The sequence below is a fragment of the Aquarana catesbeiana genome, linkage group LG07 (assembly GCF_042186555.1).
Source record: "Aquarana catesbeiana isolate 2022-GZ linkage group LG07, ASM4218655v1, whole genome shotgun sequence".
Taxonomy (NCBI): domain Eukaryota; kingdom Metazoa; phylum Chordata; class Amphibia; order Anura; family Ranidae; genus Aquarana; species Aquarana catesbeiana.
In genome coordinates, this window is record NC_133330.1 from 345,489,867 (window position 1) to 345,502,722 (window position 12,856).

At 47.2% G+C, this 12,856-nt stretch overlaps 1 protein-coding gene across 1 annotated transcript in view; it reads right to left on the bottom strand.

Annotated features, from left to right (window-relative positions):
• Nucleotides 1-12,856, bottom strand: part of TPR (translocated promoter region, nuclear basket protein) — a gene marked incomplete at its 5' end in the record, with an annotated part of 137,647 nt that overhangs the window by 19,724 nt on the left and 105,067 nt on the right. The window contains 4 exon segments of the mRNA XM_073593991.1: nt 2,568-2,655; nt 5,254-5,379; nt 7,503-7,685; nt 7,954-8,031. Coding sequence (XP_073450092.1) covers nt 2,568-2,655; nt 5,254-5,379; nt 7,503-7,685; nt 7,954-8,031 — 475 coding nt within the window.

A 12,856-nucleotide genomic window follows, 5' to 3' on the forward strand; every position in this document is an offset into this window, starting at 1 on the left:
TTTCTCGGCCGCGATTGCAGGCAATGCCTGTGTAAACGAGGTCTATGGACCTCAACTCACTTCAAAGTCGGACCAAAGTAGTGCAGGGACTCTGAAGTGGCACAGATATGAACGGCACTTATTGGAAATTATTGGGTCGGACTTATCATGCGACTTTGCAGTCCCAAGTCACACAAGTATGAAAGAGGCCTTATAGATATTTGGGGTCGCTACTATCTGTAAACACTGACAAGATTTGTAACCGCGGCTTTATTATTCTATTGTGTTTGTTGCATTGAGTTTTAGGATTCTAACAAAAACCTTTAAGGTTTGGATAAATAAAATGCAAATTTTTATTTTTTTAATACATCTTTGGTATCTTACAAATCCTACTTGGTTCGGTTTGGTTGGGATTTGCGGTTTCATTGTCGGTATAACTGAGGAAGTGGTACCAGTAAATCCTGACGGACACAGAGATGGGCGTTATTCGCTCTCCCTCTTCATCCTTTCATTTTTTGCGTCAAAACCTACGTTTAAATCTCCTCCCATCCCCCCATTCTTTTTCAATTATTTTTTATTGAATAGTCGCAAATTATAGAAATATATTCACCTACCTATGCCTAATTTATCTACCCTGTAAAAGGAGAGATGTCTACACTTACCTATTCTGGGGTGGCTCCAGTGCGGTCACATGACCGGCGTTGGTGTAGAGAAGGGACAGCCGACAACAGACGCCCCCTTGGGAAGCTTATGGGTGACACCACCCAGGCTCTGCAGCGGTTGTCGGCGATCTCTCTACAAACGAATATTCTTCACGTTCCCCTCGCACACCTTCCTGTATAAAAGGCTCTTTTGTAGCGATCACCAGCTGGACACTGTATCGATCACAGATAAAATACACGTTCGCCAGCACACCACGGATCTCGAATTGCAGCCCAAAGCTTTTATCGTAGAAAGATCACAACACGATCAGTGCGACGTTTTGGAGCCACGCGGGACCCCTTCATCAATCACATGCCTGGTGAAAGGGGTCCTGCGTGGCTCTGAAATGTCGCACTGATCGTGTTGTAATCTTTCTACGATAAAAGCTTTGGGCTGCAATTCGAGATCCGTGGTGTGCTGGCGAACAATGAAGCTGGCGCTGGAGAGATCAAGTGACCGACTAGGTAAGTATACAGATCTTTACTTTTACAGGGTGGATAGGATTAGAATGGGGGTGGGAGTAGATTTAGGCTTCGTTCGGTTTTGACTTGCCTTCCACCATAACCTCCTCCCAACTGGTCACTGCAATTTAAAAACAGTAGGTCGGGCCACCTACTATATTAGGGCAACGTTTATAAACCCTTCACACATTGCACACCAGGCATGCCCACATGAGCGCCTCTATGATCGCTGCAAACCATGGCCGTGATCAGGAGCCTCTCCCCTCCTTCTATTCATAACAGCTGAGCAACCTGCTCCGCCATGTCTCTTCTGGGCAGCTATAAAAGTGGAGGAGCACCAGGCTGCCACGAGGTAACACCCCCCCGAACTAACCCAACATGAAGTAGCCTGGAGCCCCCTGCTGGGGAAGAGAGAAGCCACAACTGACGTCTGAGCTCCCCCCATCCCCCCTTCTCTCTGTACCCCTCTCCTCCATTCAGAGAGGAAACCCAGGGGCGTGCTTCTCAGTGACACATCACTGTGATAGCCAATCAGAGGCTTTCACAGTGATTAGGTGATCCGGGAGTTCTGGGTCCCCACCGTTAGCATGGGGACCCAGGACTCCCGGTCTTTGTGCTGGAGCTCACAGTGCGGGCTCGCTCCCAGCACATAGGTTGTAACGCATATACAGCCCCATGAAAAAAAAAAAGACCAATCCAGTGAGGCCGCATATATGCCTACTGCCGGCGGAAAGGGTTTAACATTATAAAAAAAGACAAAAAACTTGCTTAGAAAAAAAAATTAAAAAAAAGTTTGGCTGCTGCTGCAGGTCACGTGATCGCAGTTGATTCCCGAGCGATTCACGAACTTGCTAGTGGGTGTGTATTGAGCGGCTGAGAGCAGCTTCCCTCTAGCCGCTCCTCCTCGCTGTGATGTCAGACTTGTCTGCCCCGCTCTATAAACCCCCCCACAGGAGAACCACAAATCATGTGACACGCTGGTGGGCGGGGCAGAAACGTCTGACATGTCTCGGAGGCAGCTTCCCACAAAGAGGAGTGGTTGGCTTGAAAGCCCATGTCTGTGAAAGCCAGGGGGATGAGCGCGGGGAGGGTGGGCGTGGTTTACACTGACAGTGGAAGATACAGGCTCCCTGCAGGACTGCACAAAGTACCTCTAAGTACGGGATGACAGAGGATGTAAACTGACCATGCTAGAATGGATCGGCTGCCATGCTTTGCGTGGTCAGCTTTTAGAATCAGGAGAAGGGGGCACAGGCAGGTTCAACCAAGTAATAGAGAAGAACAGCAGCCAATAATATGAAAAAAATAAAATGGAAATTCATTACAGATACAGCGAAATGATTTTTTATTTTTTAGGTTTACAAACACTTTAATGGGATGAAGTTGAATGAAATGGTGGTAAGTAATGAAAGTAATCTTGCGTACTGTTTTGTGAATCCGCAGGTCTCTGCCCGCCGTCTCCGGTGCCCATGCTTTCTTCCGTCTCTGTTCCAGGATCTGTGCCGTCTGCACACTGAAAGAGGATTACCAAAAGACTTATTAGGTGAAAGGCAATGCAAGACTTTCCATTCACACTTCTATTGTATACAATGTGTCCCCTCCCCCATAGAAGCTTCACTCGCTCAATCAACATTGAAAACGTAGATAGGAAGGTAGATTAGATTTACTCGTTTTACACTTTTTGCTTTACATTTCTTCAGTTACTTCCTGGTATCTGGCCTAGGCAAATGATGTCCTATATCCCAGGAGTCTCAGGAGGGGAGAAGGGGGTTTTCTCAGCTAAGAACAACCTCCCGCCTGTGTTTCGTCAGATTGAGCAACCCGTCAGAATGTGTAACAGAAGTGACATTTCATCGCTGCCATCTTGCTACACCCCGCACTCCTCCACAGTAAGGATACACCGAGAAGGGGGCAAGCGGACATCTTGTTACACCCACCGGAGTTTTGCATTTTACACTTTATTTTAACAGTAAACTGAGTTTATATAAAGAATTACAATACTTAGAACTCCGTCTGACTGTTTAGATGTTGAATTTTAAAAGCAGCGGCCAACCTGCTGATCTCACAGGTTTGCTATTCAGACAGAAGTTCACTGCTTTTACAATTCAACATGTAAACATTCAATCGGAGTTCTATGTACTGTAGTTCCACTATATAAACTCCACTTACTGCTAAAATAAAGTGTAAAATGCGAAACTCCGGCGGGTGTTAGAAGAGTGTCCGCTTGCCCCCTTCTCAGTGTATCCTTACTGTGGAGAAGTGTAGGGTGTAGCAAGATGGCGACGAAACGTCACTTCCGTTACACATTCTGACGGGCCGCTTCATCTGACGAAACACCTGTAGCAAGATGGCCACGGTCAGAAATGCTAGGGGGGGGGGGGTGATTTTCAAAGTGATTTCTCAGCAAAATAAAGCATGGAGACATGGACGGGGGGGGGGGGGGGGGGGGGGGGAATTCTTTTGAATATTAAAAAATGAATTAATTCGTGTTTTTGGTTTGTGGTGTCAGATACAACGTAGTTCCGCTTTAACCACATGCTGACCGGGCTTTTTGTTGGTACTTTATGTTTACAAGTTTAAATCAGTATTTTTTGCTAGGAAATTAATTATAACCCCTGAACATACATACATATATATATATATATATATATATATATTTAGCAGAGATCCTAGGGAATAAAATAGCAATCGCTACAATTTTTAGGTCACTCAGTATTTGCGCAGCGTTTTTCAAACGCATTTTTTTCGAACAAATACATTAAAGTGTGATTGTAAGGGTTCGTTTTTTTTTTTTTTAAACAACATGCATATAATACTTACCCTGTTTACCCGAAAATAAGCCCTACCCTGCAAATAAGACCTACAAGGACTTTAACTAGGGCTTATTTGGGGGGGGTGGGGCTTATATTGCAGCCATCACCGACAATCACGCTAGGTCTTATTTTCGGGGGAAACAGGGTACCTCCACTGTGCAGCTCGTCTTGCACAGTGTGGCCCCGATCGTCCTCTTCTGGGGGTCACACAAGCGGCTCCTCACATCAGATAACACCCTAGGAGAAGTGCTCTCCCGAGGGGGTTACCTTGCTTGCGTGCTCCCAAGTCCAGCATTCGGCGTCCATAGCCGCTGAATGTATGACTCCAGCCCCGCCCCCCCGGGTCATTGGATTGATCGACAGCAGCGGGAGCCAAAGGCTGTGCTGCTATCAATCTATCCAATCAAGAGCCAAGAACCCCGGGCAGAGAGACAGCGTGTCCCTGGCAGGTCAAGTTCCAGGGCTCAGGTAAGTAAGGGGGGGGGGGGCTGGCAGGTGTTCAATTTAGAGTTATAGAGGAGATCTGGTGATAGATTATTGCTCTCGCTCTGCTAGGCGATATCTAACGTGTGGTGCGAACACCGTTTGCATTTGTATTCCCCTCTGCGTGAAGGGATGGGGGCACCTTAGATTTTTAATTTATTTATCTTTTTATAGTGTCCCTTTTTTTTTTTTAATCACTTTTATTAATTATTAAAAGGAATGTAAACATCCCTCGTAACAGAAATAAGGGACGACAGGTCCTCTTTATAGAGTGATGTGGGGTCACAAAGACCCCAAATCTCTCCTTTACCTGTAAAAAGCAAATGATCAAAAAAAAAAAAAAACACAAACAAAAATGTACTTGCAGCCTGGACCGGAAGTGATGTCATGACGTTGCTCCGATCCTCTAAGACCATAGAGGAGATCAAAGAGTATCTTCTACTCTGAGCGGCTATGGGAGCCGCACTCTCAGATCCTTACTCGGGTGTACTGGCAGAAACGGTGAGCCCGAGAAACACCAGCAAGGGGCGGATAAGCCGCTCAAAGCGCTTTCATTAGAAAGCCAGCCTCCAGGCTGCAAAAAACAACACGGGGGTTATGGATGATATCTTCAGCCATAATCCCTGTAAAGCACTTGCAAACTGCAAGAGATAGAGATTAATTTTATATATATATATATACACATACATATATATACACACACACACATACACATGCGTATCGTGGTCAGCAAGTGGTTAATATATGTATTTTATCTGATTGCCTGGAGGTGCGCACACCATAAACTGACATAGGGTGGGGGGTAATATACATACAGCAGCATCTTCTCCTTCATAGGCTTCATTGCCATCAGCGCTGCCGCCTTCACCATTGCTCTCGTCTCCGTCGCCCATTCCAGCATCGTCTTCATCATCTTCATCCTCTCCGTAGCCCTGTATGTCCTTGGATAGAAGAACACTTGAACCGTTACATACTAACAAACATGTGATATATGATGTTGAATATTTCAGACCAGCAGATGTGAATAATTTTGCTCTATTTGGGCTTTTCTGTAAACCAATAGTGGTGCTCATTATTTAACGTGACCCTGTAGCTACTGCAAACTTTTTGAATCAAGGCATGGGGGGGGGTAAATACTTTCGTGAACTCCTAAGGACCGCAGATCTCACCAAGTTGCTCGCTCTGACTGCCAATGACCTGTAATGGGTAAAGGTCAGCAGGAGGATTCAGCGAGAGGTGGGGGGAGGAGTCGGATCCCGGAGATCAATATCAGAAGTGTTTCCCAACATAATTTTTCTCAGGGTTGGGGGAGGAATACATAGAGGGTAAAATCTATGTTGCAATGACGCTTCAACCCTTCCAAATTACTGTGCAAGTAACAGAGCCGCAAACGTGCTCAAACCGCAGCCGCACATAATGGACAAACATCAAAATGAAAAGTCCAGGAAAGTGGAGTGTTGTGCTCATAAAAATATTTTTTTGTAGATCCATCAGGAGTAAAAGGTATCCCCCATGCACAAAAGGTGTTGACATGTTTCATCTCGGGCTAAAACGCGTCAACACCTTTTGTGCATGAGGGATACCTTTTGCTCCTGCTGGATCTACAAAGAGATTTTTATGAGGGCAACACACAGCACTTTCCTGGCCTTTTCATTTTAATAAAAGGGGTTGTAAAGGTTCGTGCATCCTATGCATTTAGGAGAAAAAACACCTTGCAGTCACCGCCCCCCACCCCCCCCCCCCCCCCCGTTTTACTTACCCGAGCACCGTATTTCCATCAGCGCGTCCCCGCTGTCCCTCTTCACAAGTTCCTGGCTCTTGATTTGATAGATTGATAGCAGCGCAGCCATTGGCTCCGGCCGCTGTCAATCAAATCCAATAATGCGATCCCCGGGGGGCAGGGCCGAGCCCTGCATTCGGCCTCATGGCAACACCCCCCCCCCCCCCGGGTGAGCGCTTCTCCAAGGGGGTTATCTAATGCGGGGAGGAGCCGCAAGAGCCGCCAAGGGACCCCAGAAGAGGATGTTCAGGGCCGCTCTGTGCAAAACGAGCTGCACAGTGGAGGTAAGTATGATATGTTTGTTATTTAAAAAAAAAAAAAAAATAACGATCCTTTAGTATCACCTTAATGTTTGTCCATTATGTGCGGCTGCGGTCTGAGCACGTGTGCGGCTTTTTTACTTGCACAGTAATTTGGAAGGGTTGTAGCGTCATTGAAACGTAGATTTTACCCTCTTCTCTTCCCCCAACCCTGAGAAATATTCTGCAGGGAAGCATACTTCTAATCTTAAACTTCCGAATCCTCCTGCTGACCTTCACCCAATACAGGACATTGGTGGCCAGGGGGAGCAACTCGTGAGATCTGCGGCCTTTAGGATTAGAAGAGTTCAGTGGTGCAGGCAGCAGGAAATACGTGTGGAGGGGGGGGGGGGTGATGTGTGGAGGGGGGGGGGGGGAGGGGGGAAGGGGGGAAGGGGTTGGGGGTGATGTGCATTAGGAAAATGCTGTAGTCCCAGGCAGGAACGAGCACACAAGGGTGGCTACAGCAGAGCTCCACACCACTGTGCAAGGCAACGCAGACACTTAAAAACAGGAAATCTGGGCCAGCAAACATAAGGAAGGGCAAACTTTAAGGCTGGGTTCACACTGCCGGCGGATGCGGCTCGCAGTAGGGGGTCCGGTGCGGCCCCGTTCGCCGTTTCAGGGACAAATCAGGGCAGAAATTTTTGCCTGAATTCGGTCCTAAAACAGAGACCAAGGCACACAGGACTCCTGTGCAAGCCGCTCCGCCCCGGAGATATGTGAACCGGCTCAATAGAGAGCCGGAAACAATCTCCTGTCATGCGAATTGGATGCGGGGAAACCTTCATCCAATTGCACTAGTGTGACCCAAGCCTTAAAGCAGCAGAAAAAGTAAATGCTGAGCTCATCTGATGTAATTGCGATCGACATTTTAGATTTTATTTACACTTTAACCTTTCCACGCCACTGAAAAAGGGCGCTGTATTCCTTCCCTACACTTGGGCAATGTTTATAAACTGATACATCTCTAAACCGCCATTACCTCCTGATCGCCTTCATTTTCCTCCTCCTCTTCCTCATCGCTGTCTATAACGATCACATTCTCGTTCTTCGTCTGGGTGGATTGCACGCTTTGGGACTGATCCGAAGACTGAGCGGCGATCTCCCCGAGTGACTGGGAGGTCTCTTCATTATCGGGAATTTGTTGAAAGTCCAAAGTTCCAAACTAAGAAGAAAAAAAGACAAATTCTAAAACACGAACCTCCATTCAAAAAGTACATCACTAATATCTATCAGCTGCAGAAATTTGGTTTCACTGAACTCCGGCAGTATTGTAAGTTCCCAATAATTCATCTAATATCTGCCGCAACATTCTGATTTCAGCTACAAGGAAGGGCAAAATGAAGGGAGACAAAAACATTCCAAAGAAAACGCACACAATGTTTATTTTTAACAAAAGAATTTGAATAAATTAAATATTTAAATAAATTTACCTGTGAAAGCGCATCTTGAGATTCTTGGTCATAAGTGTGAGACTCCGGTTCAGTGATTTCTTCCGTTAATACTTCCTCCTTCATTAAAGATAATAAAAAATGTATAAAATGTATCACGTAATCAATTAGGAAAGGCCCGTTAGACAGGAACATGTACTGGAAATGGAGAAATAAAAAATGTTTCATATCCTCGCAAAAAATCGGGCAATTGCCCAGCAGTTGGTATAAAGTGGCCCCAGACAGTATGCCATCAAAAATAAGTATAATTAATTGGACATAAGGTTATTGAAAAACAGGAGGACAAAAATAATAAATTCAAAACCTCCACCACAAATAACAATGTTGCTATAAATGAATTAAACATTGAACACATATAGAGCCTGTATAATATACCGTTTTGATGGTATTACGTATATACTCGAGTATAAACCGAGTTTTTCAGCACATTTTTTTGTGCTGAAAATGCCCCCCCCCCCCCCCCCCCCCTCGGCTTATACTCGAGTCAAGCAGCAGAGAATGACATTTTTTCCGAACCGAATTTGGGTCCCTGTATCTAGAGGCCACTTGGGGCTAGGAACCCCAAATTTGGTGTGCAAAGCCAGTGGAACTATCACAACATATCCAAAGCTGGGGTTCCTAGCACCGAGTGGTTCCGAGATACGGGGCCCCAAACTCGGTTTGGAAAATGTCATTCTCTGCTGCAGAAAAATTAGAGTTACGTACCGGTAACGTCTTTTCCAGTAGTCTTTCAGGACAGCCACCATGAGAGATAGTCTCCTCCTCTTCCTCTCAGGAAACACTGCGCCAGCCCATAAATTCTCACTTCCCCCTGCCAGACCTCAGTATATTCCGAGATTACCTCCGGTCAGCTGGGGAGACACAAGAACACATTAATAACATACTATTCCATATCATTATCATGCTGCGTTCTGGTCTTTTGTAAGACCCCCCCCAAAAATTTCGGGTGGGTAACTAGGGCTGTCCTGAAAGACTACTGGAAAAGACGTTACCGGTACGTAACTCTAATTTTCCCCTTTCGTCTTTCAGGACAGCCACCATGAGAGGATAAACGAGCACTTACCAGTTTAGGGTGGGACTACCGCTTGCAATACCTTTCGCCCAAAGGCTTGCTCACTAGCCGACACCAGGTCCACTCTGTAGTGCTTTACAAAAGTGGAGTAGCTGGACCATGTTGCAGCCCTGCATATTTGCTCTGGCGTTGCTCCAGCCCTTTCTGCCTGCGAAGCTGCCATAGCTCTAGTAGAGTGTGCTCTTATACCCATTGGGATTTCTTTCCCTGCCAATGTATAGGCCTGGCCAATGGCTACTCTGAGCCATCTGGCAATAGTGCGTCGAGACGCTTTGCATCCTTTTCTGCCCCAGAAAACAAAACAAATAAAGAGTCTGACTTTCTAAACATCTTGGTCAGCTCTAGGTATCTAAGGATACATCTCCTTACATCCAAAGAATGAAATTTTAATTCCCTTTCCCCCGAGGGGTTGGGACAAAATGAGGGTAAAACTACCTCCTGACTTCTGTGGAAACCAGAAGCAACCTTAGGTAAAAATGCTGGATCGGTCTTAAAGATGATCCGATCTGGAAAAATAACGCAAAAAGGAGGTCTAACAGATAAGGCCTCAATCTCGCTGACTCTCCTGGCAGTTGTCACTGCTACCAAAAAAACTGTTTTTAGCGTAAGATCCTTTAGTAGACATTCCTCTAAAGGTTCAAAGGGGATTCCCGTCAGGCCCTGCAAAACTAACGATAGGTCCCACTTGGGAAAGGGAGGACCTTGAACCGGTCTTTGTCTAGACAGAGCCTTAAAGAATCTGACCACCCAGGGGTTGGTGGCCAGATGTTTCTCTAAATAAGTACTAAGTGCTGACACCTGACCTTTAAGGGTACTTATGGATAAACCCTTGTCTGCCCCGCACTGAAGGAATTCCAACACAGCTGTGGGACTATGTACCGCAAGGGAGCCTTCTGCACACCATTTATTGAAACGTACCCAGATTTTTTTATATATCTGGCGTGTTTCCTTCTTCCTGCTATTGAGGAGGGTGGAGATTAATTTCTCAGAAAAACCCCTAGCTCTCAGCATGCCCTCCTCAGTAGCCAGGCCGCTAACTGCCATTGGTGAACCTGTGGACAGAGGACTGGGCCCTGTGAGAGGAGATCCTCTCGAGGTGGCAGGAATAAGGGAGGTTCGACCGCTAGCTGCTTGAGTATTGAGAACCAAGCCCTCTTTGGCCAATGTGGTGCTACCAGAATCAGGGACGTGTTTTCCATCTGAAACTTCCTGAGAACTGCTGGTAATAACGCTGGGGGCGGGAAGGCATAGCAGATTCTGAAATGCCAGTCCTGGATCAATGCGTCGACCCCTCGTGCTCCCTCCCCTCTGTTTAGGGAGAAAAAACAAGGGGTTTTCGCGTTGTTTCTTGACGCGAACAGATCTACCTCTGGAGGACCCCACTTCTCTGAGATGAGATTGAAAACCTCCTGGTTGAGGATCCAGTCGCCCTCTCTCAGCCTGGTTCGGCTGAGAAAGTCTGCTATCACATTCTTTTCTCCTCTCAGGTAGACTGCTGAGAGTGAGAGAGTGTGAGTCTCGGCCCAGCTCAGAATGTCTGATGCCAATGCCAGCAGTACTCCGCTCTTTGTGCCTCCCTGCTTGTTCACATAAGCTACGGCGGACGAGTTGTCCGACTGCACCTGTACATGGTGGCCCTGTAGCTCCTTTTTGAAGAACCTGAGTGCTAGCCCGATTGCCTTCAGCTCCTTCCAATTGGACGACCTTCTGAGTTCGTTTCCCTCCCAGGTGTCCTGTGCTACAAGGGAACCCAGGTGCGCCCCCCAACCTCTGCCGCTTGCGTCTGTGGTTACCACCTGAGAGACTGGGATGAACCACAGACGACCCTGCGACAAGTTTGAGACCCTCCTCCACCACCAGAGGGATCTCTTTACTTGGGATGGGACCTGAACCAAGGCATCCAGACTTCTCTGGCTGTGATCCCACACCCTTAGGACAAAGGACTGTAAGGGACGAAAGTGCAGACCTGCCCATTGCACTGCTGGGAGGGTCGCGGTCAAAAGACCCAGGGCCGACATCAGAACTCTTATAGAGACCCGACTGCTGCACTGGAGACCAGCCACTGCCCTGTCCAGCTTTAGTATTTTTTCTCTTGGAAGAAACACTCTCAGAAGTGTTGAGTCCAACTGGTAGCCCAAGTAGGTAATGCGCTGGGAGGGAATCAAACTGGATTTCTCCAAGTTCATTAGCCACCCTAGACCTGTAAGAACTCTTCTTGTAAGCTCTAGATCCCTGACTAACTGCAGTGGACACGCTGCAAACAGGAGCAGGTCGTCCAGGTATGCTATCACTGATATTCCCTGGAGCCGAAGAAAGGCCATCACCTCCGCCAAGACTTTGGTGAAGATGCGGGGCGAGGAGGATAGCCCGAAAGGCAGCGCCTGAAACTGTAGATGTACCGATGTTCCACCTAGATCTACCGCTAGCCGGAGAAACCTCTGTGAGGCTTCTGCTATGGGAACGTGTAGATACGCGTCCTTTAGGTCCAGGGATACCATAAAGCAGTTGCGGGGCAACAGTGTTCTCACCGTGAAAATTGTTTCCATACGGAATCTCCTGTATGTCACTGACTTGTTCAGGGGCTTTAGATTCAGAATCAGTCTGAATTTCCCTGTGGGTTTCTTCACTACAAAGATGTGTGAATAAAACCCCTCTCCCTCCTCGGCTTTTGGAACTTTTAGAACCACATTCTGATCTACCAGATCTCTTAATGCTTCCAACAGAGCCTCGGCTTTTGCCGTACACCTGGGTAGGTGCGTGACCAAAAATCTCCGAGGAGGAAGATTCGTGAAATCGATATGGTACCCCCTTCTTATAATCCCTAGGATAAAGCGATTGGGGGATATTGCCTCCCACTGTGGGAGGAAGGCCCCCAATCTTCCCCCCACCATGGTTGGGGAGTCATTGACTTTTACGGGGCTGTTCAGGAGGGCGAAAAATCGCCCCTCCTCTGCCCTTGCCTTTCTGACCCCAGAACTTCCTTTGCCCTTCCGGCTTTGGAGTCTCTTTACGCTTTTGCGGACGAAACCCCTTCTTTGTAGGTGCAGGGGTTTTCCGCTTAACCGGGAAGGATTTCTTCCTGTCTGCTGTGCGGTCTAAGACGGTCTCTAAGCCTGGGCCAAAGAGAAGGTCTCCCGTTAACGGTATGCCGCACAATTTGACTTTAGAGGCGCTATCGCCCGGCCAGGTTTTTAGCCAGAGGGCTCTCCTGGCCGAATTGGCCAGAGCCGCTGATCTGGCCGTCATACGTACTGACTCTGCCGAGGCATCAGCTATGTAGGCGATACCCCGCAGAATCGTAGGGAAGGAAGACAGAATGGTTTCTTTTGCCGTTCCAGCCTCAATATGCTCTTGAATCTTAGAGAGCCAGTGCTCCAGATTGCGAGCCACTACTGTGACAGCCAACTCAGGTTTCAAGTTACCAATTGTTGAATCCCACGTCTTTTTAAGGAGAGAGTCTATTCTCTTATCCATGACATCCACCAGGGCCCCCATGTCCTCAAAAGCCAGGTCAGTGTGTCTGGAAACCTGGGAGAAAGCAGCATCTAACTTGGGATTTTTATTCCAGATAGATGTAGGATCATCCGAAAACGGAAATCTCCTCTTTAAGGATCTAGAAAAAAAGGATTTCCTTTCGGGATCCTGCCACTCCTTTTTGATAGTTTCAACCAGTACTTCATGAACTGGAAAAACCTTTCTCTTTTGTTCCCCCAAGCCTCTGTACATCTGGTCATGAAGGGTCAGGGGTTTCCTGTCCTCCTGAATACCGAGGGTTGTATAAATAGCCCCTAAGAGGTCCTCTACCTCCTCTAG